The 27,010-nt window shown below is 42.9% G+C and overlaps 1 protein-coding gene across 1 annotated transcript in view; it reads right to left on the bottom strand.

Annotated features, from left to right (window-relative positions):
• Positions 1-27,010, bottom strand: part of Brap (BRCA1 associated protein) — a 44,139-nt gene that overhangs the window by 7,514 nt on the left and 9,615 nt on the right. The window contains exons 5-11 of the mRNA XM_008847524.3: positions 23,352-23,465; positions 20,891-21,039; positions 13,279-13,354; positions 12,727-12,865; positions 12,252-12,361; positions 7,475-7,564; positions 912-1,015 (exon numbers count right to left, since the gene is read on the bottom strand). Of these exons, the coding sequence (XP_008845746.1) occupies positions 912-1,015; positions 7,475-7,564; positions 12,252-12,361; positions 12,727-12,865; positions 13,279-13,354; positions 20,891-21,039; positions 23,352-23,465 (782 nt within the window). The remainder of the gene's footprint in view (positions 1-911; positions 1,016-7,474; positions 7,565-12,251; positions 12,362-12,726; positions 12,866-13,278; positions 13,355-20,890; positions 21,040-23,351; positions 23,466-27,010) is intronic.

Here is a 27,010-nt window from a genome sequence, read left to right as displayed (position 1 = left end):
TGCTTCATTTCCAGGGATCAAATTCAGGGCCTCAAGCATGCTAGGACAATGCTCTACCACTGAGCTGCAGGACAGTAATTTCCACAAATAATATGTCTTCCCAAACCACAGTAGCAGGGAACGTTGTTGCCATGCTGTTCACCAGCTTTTTGTTCCACATTTGCCACAGTTCGCCTTTACTTCCTGCCCAAGACCAAAGCCTACAACATTAGCTTAGACAAAGTCTCTTCCAATTGCCAGCTTTCAGTCTGTGGCTCCCAGATACCACAGACCGTAGATACAAGGAAACTGTTTCCCTAAAGACAAAAATGGAAGCTATCACCAGGCATGGGGGACAAGCCATCCACCTCATGTGCAATATCAACTGAACCTATCCATTTTATTTATTTATTGGGTGGGCGGGGTAGGTGGGTACATAAGTACCATGGCACATATATGAAGGTCAAAGGACAACTTTCAGGAGTTGGGCTCTCTCCTTCCACCATGTGGGTCCTGGTGATCAAACTCAGAACAGTAGGCTTGGCAGCAAGTGCCTTTACCCATGGAGCCATCTTAATGCCCCCAATTATACCTTTTTGTTGTTTTTTCAGATAGGATCTAACTGTGTAGCCCCAGCTAGCCTGAAACTCAATAGATAGACCAGGCTGGCCTCAAACTCACAGAGATCCACCTGCCTCTACCTCCCAAGTGCTGGGATTAAAGGTGTGCACCACCATACCTGGTCCCTAATTATACTTTTTAATAAACGAGAAGTCACTGTAACTTTGTTCCAACTATAAGGAGACTCCTGAAAACCCTGTGATATATATGCTTAAAACTCATAGTGTTCCCAAACAGATGAAGGTGCTTTTCTGTGTATGAACCATTAGCATGCAGTGGCTATATGAAAAGAATGCATGAAGGATACCTACTTCCTTTCCACAGACTGCTTTTCTTTCAGGAGATCATTTAGCCTGTGCTCTAGACTATCACACTTCTCGATTGTTTCTTTAAATTTGGTCTTCATGTTGTTAATCTGAAAATGCAAATAGAAGTCAGGAAAATCATATAATCCTTGGGGACTAATATCATATCCCTCCAACCCGAATTATCAGTATGTAATTCTTTAGACAAACCAAACTCAGAAAGGTGAGGTGATCCAACTGAAAGAAATTCTGTGATAGGAAAAAAAATTGTGAGAAATCCTTTTCTTCAGAACTATTTTTGTCTCCAAGGATGAACAAGGGACCAGGAGCTACAGGGTGCTCCAGGAAAACTGTTGGGAGGCATCAAGGGTTCAAGCTCTGGAGCAGAAGGTATGCAAAGTCCAGAGCACAGCCTCTCATTGTTACCTAACACCTTGCTGTTCTCTCTCCTGAGCTTACATTCCAGAAGTTACAAAACAAGCCAAAAATCAAACCAAACCAAAATACTGTCCCCAACAAACAAACAACAACAACAAAACAAAAAGAAACCTGTGAGAGTGAATTCTACTTGTTTGGTTTTGTCTTTCCCTCCTCTAATTTCTTGATGTGGAATATAAGCTGTCTATGCTTGTCTTGGGTTTATTTATAAAATATATCAGGCTAGTGCGATGGCTCAGTAGTTAAGAGTACTTACTGATTTGTGGAGGACTTAGGTTCAGTTCCTAGCACCCACATGGTAGCTCACAACTGCCTTTAACTCCAGCTCTGACAACCTCTTCTGGTCTCAGAGGGCACCAGGCACATATGCAATGCATATACACGTATGCAGGAACTCATACATACACATAAAATATACATGTGTTTTAAAAAGCAGTATATCTACAGAACTGTAATTCACATTACAGAGAAGGAATTCATTTAATATTCACTGAATTAGGTAAATTCACTTTAAAAAACCAATTTAAAGTTTTGGGTGAATGTATTTTTGATGGTAGCAGACCCAGCCAAGAGACTACTAGAGTCTAACTAGGGGACCCTCTGCAATGATCTAGACATGAGAATCACTTCAACTCTGCTATCTGCTGGAAAGGGATTAGGTAGGCAGTGGAAGTGGGGTGGGGCCGGAGGTGGGGGACACCAGGAGGCCAAAGGAAGTAAAAGTGGCTGAGATTCTAAATGCCCCAATCCAAGTGCTTGCTGAGTTTCACAGGCAGTATTTCACTTGTTCATTGTAGCAAGGCAATGTCAGAGAAAATTCAACTTTTAGTGGAAACTGAGGCAAAAAAAGCCAAGGCTGTTTTCCCAGGGTCACTGAGCAGGAATGTGATAAATCTAGCTTAGGACCAAGCCTGGCTCCAAAGCAAGCTCTAAACCCTTCTCTGTATGTTGGAGGCCAATGCTTTAAAGTGAAGGGATGGAACTTCTGCTTGTGACATGTGATATCCAACACACTAGAGAAAGGGTAGAATTTTAAACATTCATTTGTTCATCCATCCATCCATCCATCCATCCATCCATCCATCCATCCATCCATCCAATTTATAGACAGGGTCTCCCTGTAGCCCCAGATGGCCTGGAACTCACTATATAGACCAGGTTAGCCTAGATCTTCACAAAGTCCACCTGCTTCTACCTCCAAAGTGCTGGGATTAAAGGTGTGTGCCACCAAGCCTGGCTATTTTATTTTTCAAAGACAAGGTTTTACTTTGTAGCCCAGACTAGCTTGGAACTCAGTAAGTAGGCTAGGCTGACCTTCAACTCAAGACAATCCTCTTGCCTGAGCCTCTCAAATTCTAGGATTACAGGTATGAACCACCATGTCCAGCTACTCCAATACTGTTTTCAAGTAAGACACCACTAGACCCTTCTGCTATTTTCTCCTAAATTCACTCTTCAGAGCAGTTGGGAAGAACAGAAATTAGTGCCAAAGAGACTTAAACTGTGTATGTTTCAATCAAGAAAAATTTTAAGCCACGCACATTTAAATCAAGGTGAAGCTTTTTGAGGTTTCATATAGCCCAGGCTGTCCTAAAACTCACTATGAAGCCCAGGATGGCCTTGGACTTCTGATTTTCCTGCTTCCTCTTCTCAAGTGCTGAGATTACAAGTGTGTACTAGTATGGATATCTGAAAAACGTTCCAGTACTGCTACAGACAGATGCTCTAATTTAAGTTAGTGTTTTTTGAAACATTTCTTTCTTTTTCTTTTTTTTTGGTTTCCCTGTAGCCCCAGCTGGCCTGGAACTCACTATGTACACCAGGCTGGCCTTGAACTCATAGAGATCCGCCTGCTGGGATTAAAGGCGTGCACCACCACACCTGGCCTGAAACATTTCTAAGTATTAGCCTACAGTAAGAAACACCCAAAAGGACCAGAAAGATGGCTCAGGGAGTAAAGGCATTTGCTGTGCAAAGCTGGTGAAATGAGTTCAGTCCCCAGAACGGATGGTAAAGGTGGAAGGAGAAAACCAATTCTACAAAGCTATCCTCTGAGTTCTATGTACACTTGCACACACACATATACCTGCAAATTCAAGGGAAAAAAAAGCCAGGCATGGTGGCACATGCCTTTAATCCCCACACTTGGGAGGCAGAGCTTTCTGAGTTTGAGACCAGCCTGGTCTACACAGTTCCAGGCCACCTGGGGCTACAGGGAGACCCTGCCTCAAAAAGACCAAAAAAAAAAAAAAGGAAAAAAGAAAAGAAAAAAAAGAAATACCCAATAGATACACATGACAGAAACAAGCTTCATAAAACATTCAATGTGATGTACTTTAATTTTACATCTATCATAGTCTGTGTAATTCTGTGTAATAAAAAATGCAGTTGTCCAAACTGATTTCATAATTCATAACTGAAAAAACAAGGATTTAAATGGAGCTAGAGGTCTGAAAACATGTATCAGTTAGGGGCGCCACCTACAGTGCCTGCCTACTATGTGTTTTGGGGCTCTTAAGAGCTTTTTTTGTTTTTTTTTTAAACTTTTTGAGACAGGGTCTCCCTGTAGTCCCGGTTGGCCTGGAACTTGCTATGTAAACCAGGCTGGCCTCCATCTCACAGAGATCTGCCTGCCTCTGCCTCCCAAGTATTGGGATGAAAGGTGTATGCCACTACCTCTGACTTTGGGGGTTTTTTGTTTGCTTTGTTTTCTTTTATTTTGTGAGACAGGGTCCTGAGCCCTGGCTAGCATGTTACTCACTAGATCTATTGTATGTGAACCAATGTCTTCAAGTGACTATGAGCATCAGCTCCTGGACTCCAATGACATGCTGTAAGAATTGCATGACCTCAGGATTTGCAAAGTCCATGGTTTCAGCTTTGGTCCATCACCATCCCCAACCCCACCACCTCTGTGAATGTTGAAGCCCATGAATCTGTCACTGAAACCCAGGGTCCAGGTCATAGTATATGCTCTACTGCTATGAAACCCAGGGTCCAGGTCCTAATATATGCTCTACTGCTAAGGCTGCTAATGGACAGAGGAGTGGTCACAAAAGGACAGTGAAGGACAAAGGGCTTACATCAGCCATGAACTTATGGACAAATGTCATTTGTCACTAGAAAACAAAGGCATCCTTTTACACACTGCAAGCTTTCATCTAAAGCTGCCCTGGCTCTGGTCACCCCAACCTGAAATCAAATGTGATTGAGAGCCATGGTGTTTCCTTCCCTGGACCCGACTTGCTTCTGCTGGCATCTTAGGGAATACATTTAATCCTAAAGAATCTTAGCTGAGCTCTCAAGGATCTGTGTGAAGCACTTTAGGTGGTCACGCTGGTGTATCCCATAGAAAAACCCATTAGCAAGGCTGTAGCAGCACTGCCAACTTGCCTCCCAGAGAGCCCACAATGTGACACTGAGTAACAGTGATCCTGCTTTGCCTCCTGAGTTCAGGTAGGTATGTCCTTCCTGCATGTGCTCAAATCAAGTCCTATTCATGAGAGAAAGTCAAGTGTCCTCAAGGGCCTCTGGATGAGCACTTCCACTGTATGGAAGGTTCTTGTCTAAGAATTTCAGCAATGCTTTTTAACTAAAGATCATTTCAAAGATGGCATTAAGCATTAGTTGTTTTAAAAATCTTTTTCTATCATATATAAGGCCTAGGTAATAGTAGAGACTAACATGATCTTTTAGAAAATTTAAAAACCTTCATTTAATACTAAGGGAACCACTGAAATCCAGACACTGTTCCTAGGCCCACAGCATGGCTGCTGGTTTTCAAACCACTTTCTCTGGAGCCTCAAAGTTCTTCAAACATCAAAGAAACCAGGAGAAAAGCATACAGAGCTCAGGCCCTGCACTCACATTTCTGCTAAATCGCATCACTTTTCTTTTTGTGTGTTGAGTTCACTTTGCAGACCAGGATGGGATTAAAGGCATGTGGTACCATTCAGGCTCAAATGACTTTTTTTTTTTTTAATGGGTATGCGTGTATTGCCTGCATGTAGGTAAATGTACCCATGTCATGCAATGTGTGTGGAGGACAGAAGAGACTATCAGATCCCCTAGAACTGGAGTAATGGACAGTTGTTAGCTGCCATGTGGATGCTGAGATTCAAACCCAGTCTTCTGCAAGAACAGTCAGTGTTCTTAACCACTGTGCTATCTCTCCATCCCCCAGATGACCTTTTTTTTTTTTTTTTTTTTTTTTTTGAGACAGGGTCTCCCTGCAGCCCCAGCTGTCCTGGAACTCACTATGTAGACTCTGTGGCCTTCAGCTCACAGAGATCCACCTGCCTCTGCCTCCCAAGTGCTGGGACTAAAGGCATGTGCCACCATGCCTGGCGACTTTTTTTAAAAAAAGAAAAATTACTATTTTGGGGCTGGAGAGATGGCTCAGTGGTTAAGAGTACTAGCTATCCCAACACCCACATGAAGGCTCACAACAACCTATAATTCCAGTTCCAGGGATCTGACATTCTCCTCTGGTTTCCTCAGGTACCAGGCACATATATGGCGCACATACATATGCATACATATGGTGCAGGCAAACTCTCAAACACATGAAATAAAAATAGACACATCTTGGTTTTTTTTTTTTTTTTTGGTCTTTTTGAGACAGGTTCTCCCTTTAGCCCCAGCTGTCCTGGAACTCACTATGTAGACCAGGCTGGCCTTGAACTCACAGAGATCAAGGCCTGCCTCTGCCTCTGGAGTGCTGGGATTAAAGCCGTGCGCCACTACGCCCGGCCCTAGAGGGATTCTTTTGTTAAAACTGGTAACTGCAGCACCAGACTAGTAATCTACCAGGGTGCCATAGAAGCCCTACCATTTTTCTTTTCTTTTTTTAATTTTTTTTATTTTTTATATTTTATTATTTTTATTTTATATGTATGAGTGTTATGCCTACATGTAGGTAAGTGCACCCGTATCATGCAATGCCCACAGAGGCTGTCCGATCCTCTGGAACCGGAGTTACAGACAGTTGTTAGCTGCCATGTAGGTGCTGGGATTCGAACCTGGGTCTTCTGTAAGAACAGTCAGTGTTCTTAACCACTGAGCCATCTCTCCAGCCCCTGAAGCTCTACCATTTCTGCCCAATTTATATCCTTCAGTTCTGAAGGCCTCAGCCCCATTTTGTTCCCTCAAGTTCACATTCAGCTCTCAAAACAGCTGTTCCCAAGCTGACAAACTGGCTGCTGACCTATAGTGCAAATTCTTGAGCACACTCTTCCGTGGTTTTTGGATTTTGAGAGGAGGAATTCCTGTTAATCACACTGCAAGGGAGCAGTGGGCTGGGCAGTTGCTGGGTACTGCCTGTCCACTTTTATGCTCTTAATGAAACTGCATAAAGTGCTAGAACTGATTGAGGTACAGAACAAAAAGTCCAGGCTAGAGAGATGGTCCAGCAATTTAATACTGGCTATTCTTGCCCAGCATGGTGGTGCATGCCTTTAATCCCAGCACTCGGGAGGCAGAGGCAGGCAGATCTCTGTGAGTTCAAGGCCAGCCTGGTCTACATAGTGAGTTCCAGGACAGCTGGGGCTACAGGGAGACCCTGTCTCAAAAAGATGCCCCCCCACCCAAATACTAGCTGTTCTTGTAGAAGTCCCTATTATAGCAGACTCCAACACCCTCTTCTGTCCTCCCTGGGCACTGCATGACATGGGTGCACTTACACACATGCAGGCATAACATTCATCCACATAAAATAAAAATAAAATAAAAAAATAAAAAATAAAAACAAAAGACCCCAATAAATCCTTAAGACCCCACACATCAAGACAATCTTTTAAATCCAAGGTTTCACTGGGCGTGGTGGTGCATGCCTGTGGTCCCAACACTTGGGAGGCAGAAGAGGCAGATCTCTGTGAGTTCAAGACCACTTGGTCTACACAGTTCCAGGTCAGCTGGAGCTACAGGGAGACCCTGTCTCAAAAAGACCAAAAAACTAAAAAATAAAAATAACCCAAGGTTTCTTTTTAGAGGCCAAACACTTCTCTCCTGATCATCACCCAGCAAAGGGAAGATTCTCAAGACTGCTCTTCCCTGCTCTTTGCCCTCCCCTACTCACCATGAGATGGTCATACACCATGGCATTTCAGTCACCAAACCATACATAGACTTACTTCTTCCGCTGTGTCCTTCTCTATCCGAACTATCTTGTTTTCCCAGTAGATTCGCTGAGATTCCAGCTGGCTTGTTAGTAAATATGAATACTAGAAACAGAATAAGCAACAAAACATAAGTCATCTGTCAGTCTCTGAAACCAGAGAAAACCTACCCTTTCGTGACTGACAAAATTCTCTATCAGAATCAAACAGCAGAATTCCTTCTAAAGACATTGTCTCACCATGTTGCCCAGGGTGGTCTCACACAAAGGCACAGGCAATCTTCCCACTTTAGTCTCCCGAGTTTTGGGACTTCACACTTATACCCTGTGTCAGCTCATCAGAACGTTACACTTGGGTTCAACCCAGGTCAGTAGGCACTGGGCCAGAAGCAGAGAGGAGCTTGCAAATCTAGCTAGGAAAAATGAAGGAATTCACATTTACTTTTATTTTTTATAATTCTGTGTGGTGTCTTTTCATGTACGAATGTGTATGTGTATGTGTGCATGTGAACGCCAGAGGTCAACCTCTGGTATTTGTCTCAGGAGGTATCCACCTTGTGTTTTGAGAAAGGGTCTCTCATTGGTCTGGATCACCAAGTAGGCTAGGCTGGCTGGCCAGTGAGCATCATGAATTTGCCTGCCTCTACCTCCCCAGTACTGAGATTACAAAATTGCACAACCACACCCAATTTTTTTTAGGTGGGTTCTGGGGAGTGAACTCGGGTACTCATGCTTGCATAGCAAACACTTTACCAATTAAGATACCTCCCCAACTGCTGTTGCTATTGTTTTTTTTGGTTTTTTTGTTTTTGTTTTTTTTCTGGTCTTTTTGAGACAGGGTCTCTCTGTAGCCCCAGCTGACCTGGAACTCGCTATGTAGACCAGGCTGGCCTCAAACTCACAGAGGCCACCTGCCTCTGCCTCCCAAGTGCTGGGATTAAAGGTGTGTGCCACCACGCCTGGCTGTTCCTATTGTTTTTAATCTATTTTATTTATTTCTGTGTATGAGTGTTTTGCTTACATGTATGTTAAGTACACTATGTGCATGCAATGCCTGTGAAGGCCAGAAAAGGGCATCAAATCCCCTGGAACTGGATTATGGACTGCTGTTACCTTCCATGTGGGTGCTGGGAATCAAACCCAGGTCTTTTGCAAGAGCAGCCAGTGCTCTTAACCACTGAGCCATCTCTCCAGCCCCCCTTCTCTTTTGGGGTTTATTGATCTTTTTGAGACTGGCTCTCCCTGTAGCCCCAGCTGGCCTGGAACCTGACTCGCTCTGTAGACCAGGTTGGCCTCAATCTCATAGAGATCTGCCTGCCTCTGCTCCTCCCACCCCCCAACCCCACCCCTCCCCAGCTCTGGGATTAAAAGCTAAAGGTGTGTGCTACCACACCAGGCTCCTTTTTGGTTTTTTTGATTCAAGGTCTCATGTAGCTCAGGGTGGCCTTGAGCTCCTGATTCCCCTACCTCTACTTCCTCACTATGAATGTAGACTTACACAACTTATTCTGGTCCAAACAGTATTAAGAACAAAGGATTAAATTTATGCATAGTTCAAAGCCAACGGTGTAGCTTAGTGGTAAAGTGTACCCTTAGCTTGCTTTCTGAAATTCTGGGTTCTACTATCAGCACCCCTCACCCATACAGAACTGCAGCCAAGTCTTCCACCTCTGCTCCTCAGGTTAAGTGTTCCCTCCTCACTTCCTCAGCACCATTACTATCATTAGCAGCCTTCAGGACACTACTGCTTAGTCAAAGGTTTACACACCCATCACCTTGACTAGAGTGTGAATTCTGGAAGTTGAGGGCTATATTTTATCTCTGTATCTGCCTGGCACACACTGGATGTCAAGAAATGTTTGCTGTAGATGGCACGAACCAACAGTAGGGCAAAGATGGCAGACTGCAGTAGGACTGCTAGGACTTCTGAGAGTAGGTGAGATTGAGAGCTCCTGACAGATGAGATAAACAGACATCTGAATCCAGAGAACTGAAGGACCAGCACAGGGTCTCTTCAGTGTGAAGACATAATACCAATAGTGTGTATAATACAGAGAGATGGGGCCACAGAAGGCAGAGTATTAAGATCTGTGGGCAAACGGGAATTCAAGGCCAAGATGTGGCAAAGTCACATCTCCATTTGGGAAAGACCATTCTAGAAGATGAAGGGATCTAAAGACATGTTTGTAGGCTAGAGAAAGGGCAGTTAGGAGACTGTGATGGTAGAATGTTGCTCCATGGTGTTGGGAAGTTGGTTTAATGCTGTATTCAATTAAATCTGTAGTGGCTGACAGAGTAGACCTCAAAAAACTCCCTCCCTCTCTCTTCCTTTGAGACAGGTTCTCACTATGTTGCCCTGCTGGGTCTAGAACTCACAGAGATCTGCCTGCCTCTGCCTCTCTAAGTTCTGGGATGAAAGGCATGTATCACCATGTCCAGCCTCTTTTTTTCTTTTTTTTGGTGAGATACTAAGGATCAAACCAGGGCTTGGTGCATGCTGGGCAATTGTTTTAACCACTGAGTCACAGTCTCAGACTGACAAACTATTTCTTTTTAAAAAAAATATTGGGGTTGGAGAGATGGCTCAGTGGTTAAGAGCACTGACTGCTCTTGCACAGGACCCAGGTTCGACTCCCAGCACCCACATGATGGCTGCAAACCATCTTTAACTCCACGGCACTGCACAACACAGGTACACTCACTAACATATATGTAAGCACCTGTGCTGTGCAATGCCTACGGAGGTCAGAAGGGGGTGCTGGATCCTCTGGAACTGGAGTTATAGACAGTTGTTAGTTAGCCATCATGTGGGTGCTAGAAACCCAACCAGGGTCCTCTGCAAGAGCAGTCAGTGCTCTTAACCACTGAGCCATCTCTCCAGCCCTAGCAAACTATTTCTTTGTTTAAAAATTTTTATTTATTTTTATTTTATGTGTATGAGTACATTACCTGTTTGTAGGTAGGTGCACACATGTCAGGCAATGCCCACAGAGGTTAGAATAGGGTATTGTTATGGACTGTTGCTAGCTGCCATGTGGGTGCTGGGAACTGAACCCAGGTCCTCTGTAAGAGCAGTCAGTGCTCTTAACCCTTGAGCCATCTCTCCAGCTCTAACAAACTATTTCTTAAATATACAAGATGTGTATGACATATTTAACAGGTAATGTGGAAGAGTTACTTATTCTAAAAACTTAATTTCAAGGGTCTGACCTCTTCTAGGTCAGTATAATAAATCACTGATAATATATTAGCCTTATTTAAAGCTATTTTTCTGAATCTATCAGCAAGTCAAGGATTTGGAGTTATTTGCTTTTTTTGGCTTAAATTTCTTTATTTGTTTTTATTTTTTTGAAATTTATGTAAAACAGGACTCACACTGAAACTTCCCCTTCATTAACACAGAATTTCACATGGGCATGGTAGCATACCCCTCTAATCCTAGCACACAGGAAGTGGAGTCAGGAGGATCACCAGTTTGAGGTCAATCTGGGGCTACATGGCAAGATGCTGTCTTAAAAACAAAACAAGGGGCTGGAGAGTTGGCTCAGTGGTTAAAAGCACTAGGACCCAGGTTCAGTGCCCAGCACCCACATGGTAGCTAATAATCTTCTGTAACTCTAATTCCAGGGAATCTGATACCTTTTTCTGGCCTCCAAAAGCACTGCATGCATGTGGTGCACCTACACAAAGGCAGGTAAACACCCCAAACCAAAACAAACAAAACCAGCACATTAAAAAAAAAAAAAAAAAGCCCGCCGGGTGTGGCAGCGCACGCCTTTCATCCCAGCACTGGGGAGGCAGAGGCAGGCAGATCTCTGTGAGTTCAAGGCCAGCCTGGTCTACACAGTGAGTTCCAGAACAGCTGGGGCTACAGGGAGACCCTGTCTCAAAAAGACAAAAAAAACAATAACAAAAACAAAAAAAAAACCCCACATAAAACAAAACCCAATCAAACAAGTAACATTTAAGAATTCACTTATAGTAGAACAATTTTATAGTAGACAGCTTTTACTGCCATGGAAAAAAAATTAGATTGTACTAAATTTATTGTTTCTTCAAATATATACACAATAAAAAATGGCTTTAAAGATATAAGCCTCTGGGGCTGGAGAGATGGCTCAGCGGTTAAGAACACTGTTCTTGCAGAAAGCCCAGGTTAGAATCCCAGCACCCATATGGCAGCTAACAACTGTCCGTAACTCCAGTTCCAGGGGATCCGACAGCCTCTTCTGACCTTCACAGGCATTGCACAGCACGGGTGCACTTACCCACATGCAGGCAATACACTCATGCACATAAAATAAAAATAATAAATAAAATATATTTTTAAAAAAGATAGAAGCTTCTAATTAAAAAACACATACTTGAAGTACACAGCTGCATGTAAATGTCAAAGTTTCTAATTACTAAGACACCAGCTGAATGAACTGCTTCTGAGGCAGGAGAGGTACTGCTGGGTTTCTCTCATTCCAGCTGCTACTGTGATGCCACCAGGAGCATTCTGTCAATTTCATTGCTGCTGCAGAAGATAACCTTAATTGCCTTAATTAATGAACCTGAACTTGAAGAGAACCAGGAAACATCATGCTGAAAATAATAAGGTACAGGGGAGCTCAGACTTTCAAAAAGAAACACAAAATAAAAACATTTTATAAGTTCTTCACAGCAATGACAGAACTAAAAAAAAAGTTTCTATACAGCAAATGACAACATTAAAAGACTGTGGCATCTTTCTAGTTGCAATGGAAAGGCAGCAGATACAGGCACTAAGTGACAGCTCACAAGTATCTTACCTCTAACTGTAAGGCATCTATTTTCTCTTCCTGGCAGGTGTCACCCTCACACTCATACTGCACAATCTTTCCATCTGTCTTACTTGCAACCAGTCGATGGACATAATTATCTAAAGAAAAGAATGAGTCAACCAAAGTGGATTTCTTCAGAATGAAAAGCTCTTTATGAGCATTTAACTGGGAAAAGGTGTCTGTTTTTGCAGATTTAAATTCAATGTCTTGTCATAGTCCCTTAAAAATGGGTCAAATCATTTGAACTCTGGAGAGAGTCAGAGGGGAAGAATGGAAGTATAAAGTCTCTTTATAATGCATGATTCAGGCCATTCCTAAGCAATGGTGCCCTCAGGGGCAACCATGAGAATCTGAGTTTGCCACAGCCGTCAGGGGATGACATTTCAAGCTGTGAGGGAGAGAGGATAGAAAGGAAGTTTCCACAGAGGATGAATCCAAATTAGGAAAGCAGAGCAGTATTCACCTCCAGCATAGTCCCACACTCGATGGTTAGTGAGCTGCATGGCGTATGTGTGCTGGGTCTCCTCAAAATGTTTGTAGGCATGTCGGCTTACATATCGACCACATCCTATATGACCACATATTAAACAAATCCAGAGGTTCTGCCAAGAGGGGAGATCTTAATTAGTTAAAGAGGAGTACATGACCTGGCCCACTTGATTTGGAAAGGGGCCAACAAAGAATTATGACTTAAAAGTTATTTCCACAAAACTTTTGAATAAGAAGGTTTAAAACCCAACAATCAAGGATGCTTTATGGGTTAGTCACTTTCTGGCTTCTGAAGACTTCTAAACAGCAAGAAAAATTCACAAATGATCATGGACATATAAGTCTTTTAAAAGAATAGCAAATAAAAGCATGAAGTAGTTTGTTTAGGAGTAACATATTTCTGTATTCATATGTCTGACTGTAGACAAAAAAAAAATTAGTCTCAAAGAATTTAAGCTGTCCTCGGCAAAAGAAAATCCAGACCAATAAAAGTGTTCATTATTCCTTCTCACCAGTCATTACTTACTTCCTGAACACCACATTCAAAACACTTGTTTTCTTCTACTGGCTCTGGTGTTTGACAGTATCGGCAAACAGGACACCTATCCAGAACACCAAAAGATGAGGGTGCAGATTAGATACAAAAGAAACCTGTCTCCAAACCCCAAAATTAAAACCGAGACTTTGAAAACCCTTCCTTCTCATGAACTTTTTGTTTGGTTGGTTTTTGTTTGTTTTGTTTTTGAGACAGGGTCTTATTATGTAGCCCTGACTGACCTGGAATTCGTGTGTGGACCAGACTGGCCTCCAACTCACAGAGAGTCATTTACCTCTGCCTCCTGAGTGCTGGGCTAAACATTAAACATGTCTGTTGCCACACCCAGCCTATTTTTTAAAGACTTATTCTATTTATATGTGTGTGCACATGCGTGTGTGCCTGCAGAAACCAGAAGAGGATGTTGGATCCCTTGGAACTGGAGTTACAGGTGGTTGTAAGCTGCTGATGTGGGTGTTGGAAACTGAACTCAAGTCCTATTAAGAGCAGCACAATCAATCCTCTTAATCACTGACCCACCTTGCCAGCCCCTCATATGCTTACATGTATGTAAGTGCACCTGTCTCATGCAATACCCTTGGAGGTCAGAAGAGAACACTGGATCCTCTGGAACTGGAGTTACAGATGGTAATTAGCTGCCATGTGGTGCTGGGATTCGAACTCAGGTCTTTTGCTAGAGCAGTCAGTGCTCTTAACCACTGAGCCATCTCTCCAGCCCCCACATGCTATTTTTTAATATTTTTATTGAATTTTTGTGTATTTCATATAAAACATCTTCATCATCTTTATACTCCTTTCCCCATTGGCACCTTCCCATAGCCCCCTCACTGGAATTCATACATTCTTTCATTTGTATTAAGACCTATCATGTCAAGTTAGTGTCCCCAGATGTCCCTCAGTGCAAAGTTCATTCACTGAGGTCTAGTTAGCTATCTAAAGTCCCTCCCTTTTGCTATTTTCAAGTTGACATTTTCCTGCTGTTATTTTAACTTTTACAATAACTAAAAGTATTACTTAAAGACCAAACATTTTTGAGCCATTCTAAAACAAAATGAAATTCTTTAAAATCTTGATAAAGTGGAGGAAAATGAGAAAAATGTGTTGCATACCCTTTACCAATCTCCTAACACTTAGATGATCAGAGAATGATGTATTTACAGGCTAGAGTTAAAAGTTTGTTTTCATGTCTGGTTATCCATAGCCATGTTTTTACTTCAAAAAATACCTTATCCCCATTTGCCAAAGATGTAGTCATGAAAGAATGTACTTAGTCCTCTCTAGGTTTCTTCTAAGACTGGCACCTACAATCTACTGTGGAAAACAAAAACAAAAACAAAAACTTTTTGGGGGCTGGAGAGATGGCTCAGTGGTTAAGAGCACTGACTGCTCTTGCAGAGGACCCAGGTTCAAATTCCAGCACCCACCTGGCAGCTAACAACTGTCTGTAACTCCAGTTCCAGGGGATCTGGTGCCTTCTTCTGACCTCCTCTGGCACTGCACAACATGAGTGCACTTATACACATGCAGGCAATACACTCATATACATAAAGTAAATAAATAAATAAAAACGACATTGATAGCTACACGTGGTCATACATGCCTGTAATCCAACACTCAGGAGGTAGAGGCAGAAGAATCTTGAGTTCATGGCTACCTAGGGATGCATAGTGGATCCCATCTTAAACATAAAATATACACATAAAAATAATATACACATAAAATAAAAATAATTTTTTTTAAAAAAGAAATTGTCTCATGCAGTCCCTTCTGGCCTTGAACTCTCTATATAGTTGAAAATGACCTTTAACTCCTGGTTCTCCTGCTTCACCTCCCAAGTGCTAGTATTCCAGTTGTGTGTGCTACCACAGACAACTGGATTAACCCTTTTCTGTTATACTAAAGATGACATGATATTCAATACTGGTCATGAATATATTTTGTCTGATGGGCAAACATGACAGAAAGTAGGATACAGTTGTAGCTGACTCCAATGCCACTAAGAAAGAAATCTCAACGTGTAGCTAGCATCTGTTTCTTCCTTAGTCACTAAGACCTAGAAAAAGAAACAAGCAGGAAGAATGCCAAGTTCTTGCACAGACAAGAAGGCTCTATTTGTTTCCCAAGAGACAGCTGAAGGCTCCATACTGTCTCTTTATTATTGAAAGAAGATGGGGGCCAGGAGTGGTGGTACACACTTATAATGTCAGCACTTAGAAGGCAGAGGCAGGAGGACTGCTTAAAAACAAAAACAAAAACTTTTGGGGGGCTGGAGAGATGGCTCAGTGGTTAAGAGCACTGACTGCTCTTGCAGAGGACCTGGGTTCAAATCCCAGCACCCACATAGCGATTAACAACTGTCTGTAACTCCAGTTCCAGGGGAGTTTGAGGCCAGCCTTGGGCTACATAATGATTTCCAGGTTGGCTGGGCTTACATAGTGAGGCCTTTTTTTTTTTTTTTTGGTCTTTTGAGACAGGGTCTCCCTGTAGCCCCAGCTGTCCTGGAACTCTCTATGTAGACCAGGCTGGCCTTGAACTCACTGAGATTGGCCTGTCACTGCCTCCCAAGTGCTGGGACTAAAGGCATATGCCACCACGCCTGGCCCGAGACCTTTTTTTTTTCAGGGGCAGGGGGAGATATTATTTTATGTGTATTAAAGTGCACTACATGCATGCAGTGCCCAAGAAGACCAGAAGAGGGCATCAGATCCCCAGGAGCTGGAGTTATAGAAGGTAGTGAGCCACTTGATGTAGGTGGGTACTAGAAACTAAATCTGGGTCTTCTGCAGGAGCAGCAAGTGCCCTTAACCAGTTAGCCATCTCTGCACTTCCCCTTGTTTGTTTTTGAGATGAGTTCTCATGTAGTGCAGGCTGGCCTCAATCTTGCTATGTAGCCAAGGTTGACTCTGAACTTCAGATCCTCCTACTTCCACTTCCCAAGTGCTGGGATTATAGGCATGTGCCACTACATCTGGTATTATGCAGTGTTGAGGACTGAACTCAGGGCTTCATGCATGCTCAACAAGCATGTACCAACTGAGCTAAATCTCTAGACTTGACACCTTGTTTCAAAAGAACAGAAAAAGAGCAGCGAAGGTTGTGGCTCAGTGGTAGAACCTATGCTTGCCATTAGCTCTCGCAAAGTACAAAAAAGAAAGGGCTGGGGAGGAGTTCAGCAGTTAAGAGCAATGACTGCTCTTGCAGAGAACCCAGGTTTGGTTCCCAACACCCACATGGCGGCCTAACAACCATTCACAACTCCAGTTTCAGGGGATCTGGTGCCCTCTTCTGGCCTCCATTGGCACTGCATGCACGTGGTACACTTACATAAAAGCAAAACAATCATACACATGAAATAAAAACTTTTGTTTTGTTTTCTTTTTTGAGACAGGGTCTTCCCTGTAGCACCAGCTGGCCTGAACTCGCTATGTTGACCAGGCTAGCCTTGAACTCACAGAGATCCGCCTGCCACCCCAGTGCTGTGCCACCACTTTCCACTCAAAAACAATTTTTTTAAAAAAAAGACAGAAAAAGAGAACTGAACAGAAACTTAGACGTAGTAACAGAAATGGATGATGGTCTATAACCAGTCAGTCAAAGGTAGAAACTAGCCTTCTTAGGTATTCCTTCTGCCTGTGTGGTGACTACAGCAGAGACTGGACAGGAAAAAAAAATAATTCTGTAATATACTTCTCATTAGATCAAGTGCTAGAATCTTTGTAGAATGTAAATTTGATTGTGAGATAGAAAAAGGAAACTATTTAAAACAAACCCATTTGTACCACACAATTAGTACACTGTATCATATTACCTATCAAAAAGTTTTACTGAACAATTACAGCTCCCTCCCAAAAATGATCTTGAGTTTTTGCCACTGCTGCCTCCTCCTCTTTATGAGATAGGCTTACTCTGTAGCCCAGGATAGCCATGAACTCACAATAGTCTGCCTCAGCCTCCTAACTGTTGGGATTGTATGCCTGAGACATGAGTTACCATATCTGCTTTTTCATTTTTGTTTTTAAAAAAATTTTTTATTTTTATTTTATGTGTACAAGTGTATTGCCTGCATGTAAGTGAGTGCACTCGTGTCATGCAATGCCACGGAGGTCAGAAGAGGGCTTCAGATTCCCCAGGAACTGGAGTTAAAGACAGTTCATAGCCGCCATGTGGGTGCTGGGAATTGAACCTGGGTCCTCTGCAAGAGCAGTCAGTGTTCTTAACCGCTGAGCCATCTCTCCAGCCCCTTTTTTTGTCTTTTTGAGACAGGGTCTCCCTGTAGCCCCACCAGCTGTTCTGGAACTCACTATGTAGACCAGGCTGGCCTTGAACTCACAAAGATCCGCCTGCCTCTGCCCCCCAAGTACTGGGATTAAAAGGCAAGCACCACAATGCCCGCTCTGCTTTTTCTTTTGAGACAGGTTCTAGTGTAGCCCAGGCTACCCTTGAATTCTTCACCCTCCTGTCTCCAATCCTCAAGTGTTGGCATGGTGCACTTACCTATCTTCTCACTTTTGTCCTTGCTGACTGACTGTGTGTGTTGTGTACTGGGGCTCTCGTGCCATGTGTGCAAGTCAGAAAACAACTCTGTGAAACTTGTTCTTCCCTTACAACTTTTTGTGAGTTCTGGGAATAGAACTCAGGTTGCTAGGCCTGTATGGCAAACATCTTTACTGCCTGAGCCACCTCCCTGGCCCTTCTTTTTTTCTGAGATGGCTCCATGTAGTTCAGGCTGGCTTCTCACTATGTAGCTGAGGATGACCTTCAACTTCTCACCTCTCCCGCCTGCTACCAGGGATTGAACCTACAACCTCATGAATGTTGGTCAAGTACACCCTGCAAGAGTTTTTCTTTTTTTTAAATCTTTCATTATTTAAAATTTTTGTGTATGCATCCAAGTGCACCTGTGTCATGCAGTGCCTGCAGAGATCAGAAAGGGCATCAGATCCTGGAACTCGAATTACGGGCTGTTGTTAGCCACCATGTGGGCACTGAGAATTAAACTCAGGTCTTCTGCAAGAACAGTCAGTGCTCTTACCTGCTAAGCCATTTCTCCAGCCAGGGTTTTTCTTTTATTGCATTTATTCATTTATTTATTTACTAATATGTGTACGCACCGCATGTGGAGGTCAAAAGACAACTTGTGGGAGTCAGTTCTCTTTTTCCACCAAGTGGGTCCTGGGGATGGAACTCAGGTCGTCAGGTTTGGAGGCTAGTAGCTTTACTCACCAAGCCATGTCACTGGCTCAAGACATCACTTCATAGATGGCCATGCTGTATCAGCCCAAGATGTCTAGTCACAACATTGCACATTGCTCCTTTGTGACACCTGTTGAAGCTATCATCTCACACATCCCATGTGCTTATTTGTCTATTTTCTCTTCTGTCCTGGGAAACCCATGAGGTCAGTGTGTGATTCACTGTCCAGCTGAGCTCCACAGTGCAGTTTATGAGCTTTTTATGTGTATATATGTGGGGAGCAAGGAGTGTATGTATGTGCCTGCTCTGTTCCTTCATATGGAAGTTAAAGGAAGATGTCAGGTGTCCTTCTGTATCATTCTCTACTTTATTCCTTTGAGCCAGGATCTCTCATTGCAACTGGACCCCATGTTTTCAGCTACACTGGCAGTTAGCAAGCCCCAGTGATTCAGTCTCTCTCCCTCCTCCTTGCTCCTGTGCTGGGACTACAACCCTGTGTGAGACTATGCACAGCTTGTCACATGGGTGCTGGGATCTCAACTCTGATCCTCATCCTTGCACAGAAAGTGCTCTTAACTATCCAGCCATCTTTGCCCACACCTCCACACACATCCAGCTGCGGCTGGAAAGATGGCTCAGCAGTTAAGAACACTGACTGTTCTTGCAGAAGATCTGGGTTTGAATCCCAGCACCCACATGGCAGCTAACAATTGTGAGTAACTCCAGTTCCAGGGGATCTGACAGCCACTTCTGTCCTCCTTGAGCATTGCACGACATGGGTGCACTTACCTATATGCAGGTATAACACTCATACACATAAAATTAAAAAAAAAAAATTAAACTAAAAAAAAATTTTTACTTATTCATTTATTGCAGTTTTGGAAATCAAATCAAGGGTCTTGGGAATGGCAAGTAAACACTAGACTCTGGGCTACATCCTCACTACCATAGTTTATAAAGGGAACAATGGTCCTTGATTTAGGAAGGAAAAAAGGGTCTAGGCACCACCTCATTTCTCCATCTGCAGTTGAAATAGACCTACAACTAAGGTACACTACAATAAGACACATACATGTATGCCTCATGGGTGATAACGATTGTGACTATTGGCCACCATGCCATCAATATTCCAGTAAAGCTAAATGTTGGGCTGTAAATGTAGTTCATTTGGTAGAGTGCTTGCCTACAGCATTCACAAAATCCTGGGTTCAATTCCCAGTACCACATAAACCAGGGGTTGGTGGTACATACTTGTAACTCCAGCTTATATGGCAGCGGCAAGAGGATCAGAAATTAAAAGTCATCTTTGAGCCAGGCATGGTAGCACATGCCTTTAATCCCAGCACTTGGGAGGCAGAGGCAGACGATCTCTGTGAGTTCAAGGCCAGCCTGGTTTACATAGTGAGTTCCAGGACAGCTGGGGCTACAGGGAGACCCTGTCTCAAAAAGACCAAAAAAAAAAAAAAAAAAAAAAAAGTTATCTTTGGCTAAATAGTAAGGTCCAGGTCAGCCTAGGCTTAAGCTACATGGGAACCATCACCACCAGCACTCCCACCCCTACAAAAAAAGAAAAGGCCAGCAAGATGGCTCAGTGGGTCAAAGTCGCACAAGCCTGAAAACCTGAGTTTGAGTCCCAGATCCCATGGTGCAAGGAGAGAACTGACTCCCACAAGTTGTCCTCTGACCTTCACAAGAATGCTGTGGCACAAGTAAGTCTGAACTCACACACATATCATACACAAACACAGTAATAATAAAAGAACTTAGAAAAAATATTATTTAAAAAAAAAAACCAGCTACTAGGCATGGTAACACATGCCCATCTCATCACTCGGAGAGGCAGAGGCCAATGGATCTCTGAGTTTGAGGCTAGCCTTATCTATATAGGAGTTTCAGGACAGCCAAGGCTACATAGTAAAACTCTGTCAAAAAGAAAAAAAGAATGGAAATTCAGGCCTGGGGAGATGGTTCAGTGGTTAAGAGTGCTTATTATTTTTGCAGAAGACTCAGGTTTAGTTCCCAGCACCCACATGGTAGCTCACAACCATCTGTAACTCCAATTCCAGGGGACCTGACTCCCTCTTCTGGCCTCTGTGGACACTGCATGCATGTGGTACACATGTAAACATGAAGGCAAAACATTCACACACATAAAATAAAAACAAAATAAATCTAATAACAAAAAAGAATGACAATTTCCACAAGAACTGAGAATGATAAGAAAAATAGAGTCTCTTTACATCATGGTTCCAGCTTTGCTCAAGGCCTGCCTAGGCTGTATAGCAAGAGTAGAGTCAGAGCCTTGGGGAATTTGACTGTTGATGGCTATTCTGAATTCCCAGAAGGGGTCATATGGGCCCCATAAGGTGGGGACAGCCCCTGTACTCACGTGGTATCATCCCAGCGCTGCAGACATTGGCTGTGGAAGCTATGGTTGCATAAGGTGGTGAGGATGCCATTTACAGACTCATCCATGCGCTCAAGACACACAGTACACTTGGGGAGCTCTGTCAGGTCCATTACAGGGAGGCTGGCACCCTAGAGGGAAACATCTCATGTTAAGCCTCACCTTTTATCCTCAACCATCTTTTTCTTGAGACAATAGATTTCCCGTTGCTTTTATTGTTTGTTTAATTTCTTGAGGTAGGGTCTCAACCTCAAAATCTTGACTAGGCTTACCTCAAACTCTCAGCAATCCTCCTAATTCAGCCTCCCAAAGGCTAGAATTACAGATGTCTGTTTTTTCTCTTTTTAATTCTTTTTATTCATTTGTTTTAGATACAGGGTATCATTAACTCACGCTAGCCTCAAATTTACTATGTAGCTGATAAACTTGAACTCCGGATCCATTTGCCGCCACCTTTTGAATACTGGGATTACAAGCCTACATTGCTGTGGCCAGCTCTTAGATCTAGTTTAAAATTTTTTATTATATTTTAATTTACTGATTGTGTATCTGTGTGCTTGGGTATGTGTGTCTGTCTTACTCTCTGCACTCATGTGAAGGTCAGAGGACGACTTTCAGGAGTCAGTTCTCTCCTTAACCAATGTGGGTTCTGGGGATTGAACTCAGGTTGTCAGGCTTGGCAGCAAGTGCCTTTCCCTGCTGAGCCATCTAGAGTCCCTTAGGTCTACTTTAAAATAAAAGAAATCTTAAAACACCCCAGAGCTAATTATAAAATGACCCACATAAGCAAATATTACAGAAAAGGTTCTGGGAGAACATGATCTACTGCAGACCAGAGCAAGTATAAACTGATAGAAAAGCAAAATTAAGAGTTGGGAAGGCGGGGGCCTGGTAAGATGGCTCAGTGGATAAGAGTTCCAGCTGGTCTTTCAGAGACCTGGGTTTGGTTCCCAGCAGCTAACAACTGGGGATCTGATGCTCTGACCTCCATGGGCACTACACAACATGGGGCACACTTACATGTAGGCAATACATTCATACACATAAAATTTTTTTTAATTAAAAAAAAAAAAAAAGAGTTGGGAAGCTGGGGCTGGAGAAAGCTCAGGGCTTAAGAGCACTGATTGTGAGCCAGGCATGGTGGTGCATGTTTTTGTTGTTGTTGTTTTGTTTTGTTTTTTGTCTTTTTGAGACAGGGTCTCCCTGTAGCCCCAGTTGTCCTGGAACTCACTGTGTAGACCACGCTGGCCTTGAACTCACAGAGATCCGCCTGCTTCTGCCCCCCCCCACCCCCAGCTGTGGTGGTGCATGTTTTTAATCTCAGCACTCAGGAGGCAGAGGCAGGCAGATCTCTAGGAAATTGAGACCAGCTTGGTCTACTCAGCAAGTTCCAGCTGGGGCTACAGGAAGACACTGTCTCAAGAAGAAAATAAAAAAAGGAATAAGAGTACCCATATAGTAGCTAACAACTGTCTATAGCTCCAGTTCCACGGGGTCTGTTGCCCTAATCTGGCCTCTGTGGGCACTGTATACAGGTAGGTAAAACACTAATACACATTTTTTTAAGAAAAGGAATTGGAAAGGAGTGTATAAAGAGTGTGTGTGTGTTGCATGCCTTTAATCCCTCCAAAGACTCAGGAGACAGAGGCAGATGGATCTCTGTGAGTTCAAGGGCAGTCTGGTCTACATACCAAGTTCCAGGCCACCCAGGGCTACAGTGAGTGAGACCCAATTCAAAAACAAAAATGAATTAGGAAGGGAAAAAGAACAAAAAGAAAAATAGTAAGTGAAAAAAATGAGGAATGGTATTCAGGGTTAATATTTTGAACAAACATTTTTTTTCAGCTCCAAATAATACTTCACTGATCTAGAATAGTTTCAACAGTGCAGAAATCTTGTTATCTATTTTTATTTTGGGGGACAGGTCTTGTTATACAGGCTAGGTTGGCCTTGAACTATTTTCCCTGCTTCCTGAGTGCTGGTACTACATGCATGTGCGCTAACCACTAAACTGTTTTCTACATTTTAAAAATGAGATAAAATTCTCCATTTTATTTAAGACAGGGCCTCACACTGTAGCAAAGGCTAGCCCTGAACTTGCTATGGAGCACAGGTCAGCTTTGAACTCAAGGTGCCCATCTTAGCCTCCTGAATGCTAAGTATTCCATTTTAAATTCAGTGGCTTTTAGTATATTCGTGTTTTCTGTCTCTATTCTCAATGTCTGGTTTGGTATACTCTGGACATTTCCACCAGTATCTTTCTTAAAAATATACAATGTTTTTATTAATTTTTTGAGGATTTCAAACAATGTGTTATAATTTCACCCCCACTTCCTCCCAACTTCATGTTCTTTTTTCCTAAGCTGCTCCACCAGTATCTAACATTCAATTTAATACCAATCTGCAACATTTCTAGTCAAATGTAAGGAGTCTTCACACTTACATCTTCAGATTTCAGCACTTCAGCCCTTTCCACATAGACCAGCTGGCAAACATCATCTTCAATTGAGTTGAACTGGCGGCCGTTACATGCCATGTAAAAACTGTCTGCGTCCGCCTGTGCACACCAAAGGAGAAAGGAAAAGATGAAGACAGCTCTATGGGAGGTGGACTAGTGCTCTCACCAGCTCTTACAATTTATAATTAGGAGACAAAGCAAGTGCTAGAAGTAACAAACCCTAGAGCTGGTGAGCCATAGCTCTCTGCAGCTCAGTATCCGCCATCTTCAGTGTCTCTGGCCTACTGAGAGGTTTGACCTGAACCAACAGAAGGCAAGGAAGTATAATCGACAGATGGCTATACAATTCTAACACTCAGGGTTAATATGTCTCTGGATAGTTCTTTTCCTCATCTACTCATCACTTTCAACGCAGGAAGAGAGAAAACACTTCTTAAAATCCTGGAACTAAATCATAAGTGATGAATATGAATTCTTTTTTTTTTTTTCACTGTTAAAAAATAAGGACCAAGCTGGGTGTGGTGGTGCATGCCTTTAATTCCAGCAAAGGCAGGTGGATCTCTGTGAGTTCAAGGCCAGCACAGTCTACATAGTGAGTTCCAGGACAGTTGGGGCTACAGGAAGACCCTGTCTCAAAAAGACAAATAAATAAATAAATAAATAAATAAATAAATAAATAAATAAATACCAGTATGGGATGAAAAACCAACTCTTCAGTAACCCAATGATAACAACATAGGATAGACAAGCATCCCACCAGGAATGTCCAACATCAAGAGCCAGAGCTCTCAGTACAGGTTAAGAGGTCCAGGACGAACAGCCTTTGAAATACTGAGTTGTGTTCCCTTAAGGAAGAAGTCAGAATGAATAAAGAGAAACAGCAAGGGCACATGTGCGGCTGGAGATGAGGACGCATCAACCTCTGCCCCTGGCTTAGCAGAAAGCAACAAGACAACTCCTGTTCAAGGCAAAAGGGAAGCTGAGACCTGGACTTCACACCACATGAACATTAGCCCAAATACAGGCAGCTGGGTGCTTCGGCCCTACGAATGCACACAAGCTTCTTGGGGACATAGGGGTAGATTCCATGAAAGAAACTACCACACTGTTGACATCTACCAAGACCTATCACTCAAAGCATCCTGTGCCCCTTCCCTCTTCAGGTTTTCTTTCTCACAGTCACTATAAGTTTCTTGAATAGTTTTTAATTCCACTCCAGTGATGTAATTCCATTGCAGATTTGATTATTTATGTTTTCTTCATATGAACAAATATGCTAATCTGCCAGAGAAGGATAACCAATTATGACTGTAGTTTTACAGAAGAGGAGGGGCTCCTGAGGAAAAACTATACTGGGTACAATACAATGCATTTTTTAAAAAATATTTTATTTATTATTTTTATTTTGTGTGTATGCGTGTATTGCCTGCATGTAGGTAAGTGCACCTGTGTCGTGCAATGCCTAAGGAAGACAGAAGAGGCTGTCGGATGCCCTGAAACTGGAGTTATATGAACGGTTGTTAGCTGCCATGTGGGTGCTGGGATTCAAACCTGGGTCTTCTGCAGGAACCAGTGTTCTTAACTGCTGAGCCATCTCTCCAGCCCCTGCATTTTTTTTTTTTTTTTTTGAGACAGGTCTCCCTATAGCCCCAGCTGACCTGGAACTCAATGTGTAGACCAGGCTGGCCTCAAATGCATAGAGATCCGCCTGCCTCTGCCTCCCAAGTGCTGGGATTAAAGGCTTGCAACACCATACGCAGCTGCAATACAATGCATTTTAACTTCAAATCTGTAAAGCTGGGTTTTGGATAACAGCTCTCTTTCACACTGAGCAGCTTCCCCATCCTTCCAGAGCAATGGCTTTTTCTGGAAACACTATTGGATATGGAAGTGGATCTCACAGATTGAGGCACTGGCTGGGCGGCAGACTCAGTTCAGCTTCTTCTACAGCACCACAAGGAGCTGGCCACAGGGCTGGAAAGGCAAACCTCTGTAGGTGCTCACCAAATGACCAGGCCTCTTCACAAAAGGGATAGGCATATGATTAAACCCAATCAACCTTGGAAACCTTACTCTTAAGAGAATTTAATTTAAATATATATATTTTTTTAATGTGCTTTTTGGGAGCTGGCAAGATGTCTCAGCAGGTTAAGTTGCTTGTAGCCAAGGCTGACAACCTGAATTTAATTCCTGGGGCACACAACGTAGAAGGATAGAACTGACTCCTGCAAGTTGTCCTCTGATTTCCACATGCACACCATGGCATGTGCACCCCCCCCCCATATACAAATAAATAAATGTAATTTAAAAAATTTAAAGAACTATTCAGGTCCTGGAGAGATGGCTCAGGATTAAGAGCACTTGTTACTCTTACAGATTACTGAGGTTCAGTTCCCAGCATCCAAATTGGGTGGCACACAACCATTTCTAACTGCAGTCCCATGGGATCTGATATCCTCTTCTGACCTCCATGGTATGACACTGATACTCAAGTGCATAAATCCACACAGACACACACACACAAACACACAAACTGTCTTGAGACAAGGTCTCACTATACAGTCCTGGCTGAACTAAAATTCATGATTAGGGAAACCCTGTATCAAAAAGCCAAAAATAAAATGTTTGCACTGGATAGAGCCAAAAATTTAAAGGGTAGGCATAGTGATACACACCTTTAATCCCAGCACTTGGCAGGGAGATCAGCCTGGTCTACATAGTGAGTTCCAGACCAGCCATCAGGCTACATAGTTAAGACCTCAAAACACAAAACAGCAACAAAACCCCCAAAATTTAAAGACACTCAACTTTTGTTTTTGTTAATGTTTTAGTTTTATTGTTCTATTCTGAGAGGAACCCAGAAAAAGGAAAATTCACTATGATTAGGGTACCTTCACTGCTATAGTGATCAACTGTAGGGCTGAGAACATACTCTCAAAGGATCAGACTCCTAGGTAATCCTAATTAAACGTGCAAGCGAAATGGATTCAACATACCACTAAGAGATCAACTGTCCTACCTAATCCTATTGTCACATCATGATGACTAACAGATTCCTTCCTCAAAGACCAAATTTCCTGAAGGTCACACTACAGGTTCATACGTCTTCACAAAACATCAAATGAAATCTAAGGCCAAGAGGGGCAAGTGAGATGATTTAGAGGGTGAAGGCACATGCTGCCAATGCTGAGGACCTGGGTTTGATTTCTAGAACCGACATGGTGGAGAGAACTGACACCCACTAACACACAAACACATAAGAATAAATAAATGTAAAATGTCAAGGACAACAAAAATTTAAGAAATTATGAAAGTTTCAGAAGGCCTATGAGTTTGTATTAAAAACTGGTGGGGCTGGAGAGATGGCTCAACAGTTAAGAGCACTAGCTGGGAGTGGCGGTGCATGCCTTTAATCCCAGCACTCAGGAAGCAGAGGCAGATCTCTGTGAGTTCCAGGCCAAATGGGGCTACAGGGAGACCGTGTGTCAAAAAGCAAAACAAAACAAAACAAGAACAAAAGAACCCCAAAACAGTTAAGAGCACTGGCTGCCCTTGCACAATACTCAGATTCAGTTCCCAGCATCCACATGGCAGCTAACTGTCTTTAACTCTAGCTCCAGGAATCTGATGCCCTCTTCTGCCCT

This window comes from Nannospalax galili, unplaced genomic scaffold (assembly GCF_000622305.1).
Source record: "Nannospalax galili isolate Female #2095 unplaced genomic scaffold, S.galili_v1.0 scaffold120, whole genome shotgun sequence".
In the NCBI taxonomy this organism is placed as follows: domain Eukaryota; kingdom Metazoa; phylum Chordata; class Mammalia; order Rodentia; family Spalacidae; genus Nannospalax; species Nannospalax galili.
The sequence above is the reverse complement of the archived record's forward strand: the minus strand, read 5'-3'. Positions and strand labels throughout refer to the sequence as shown.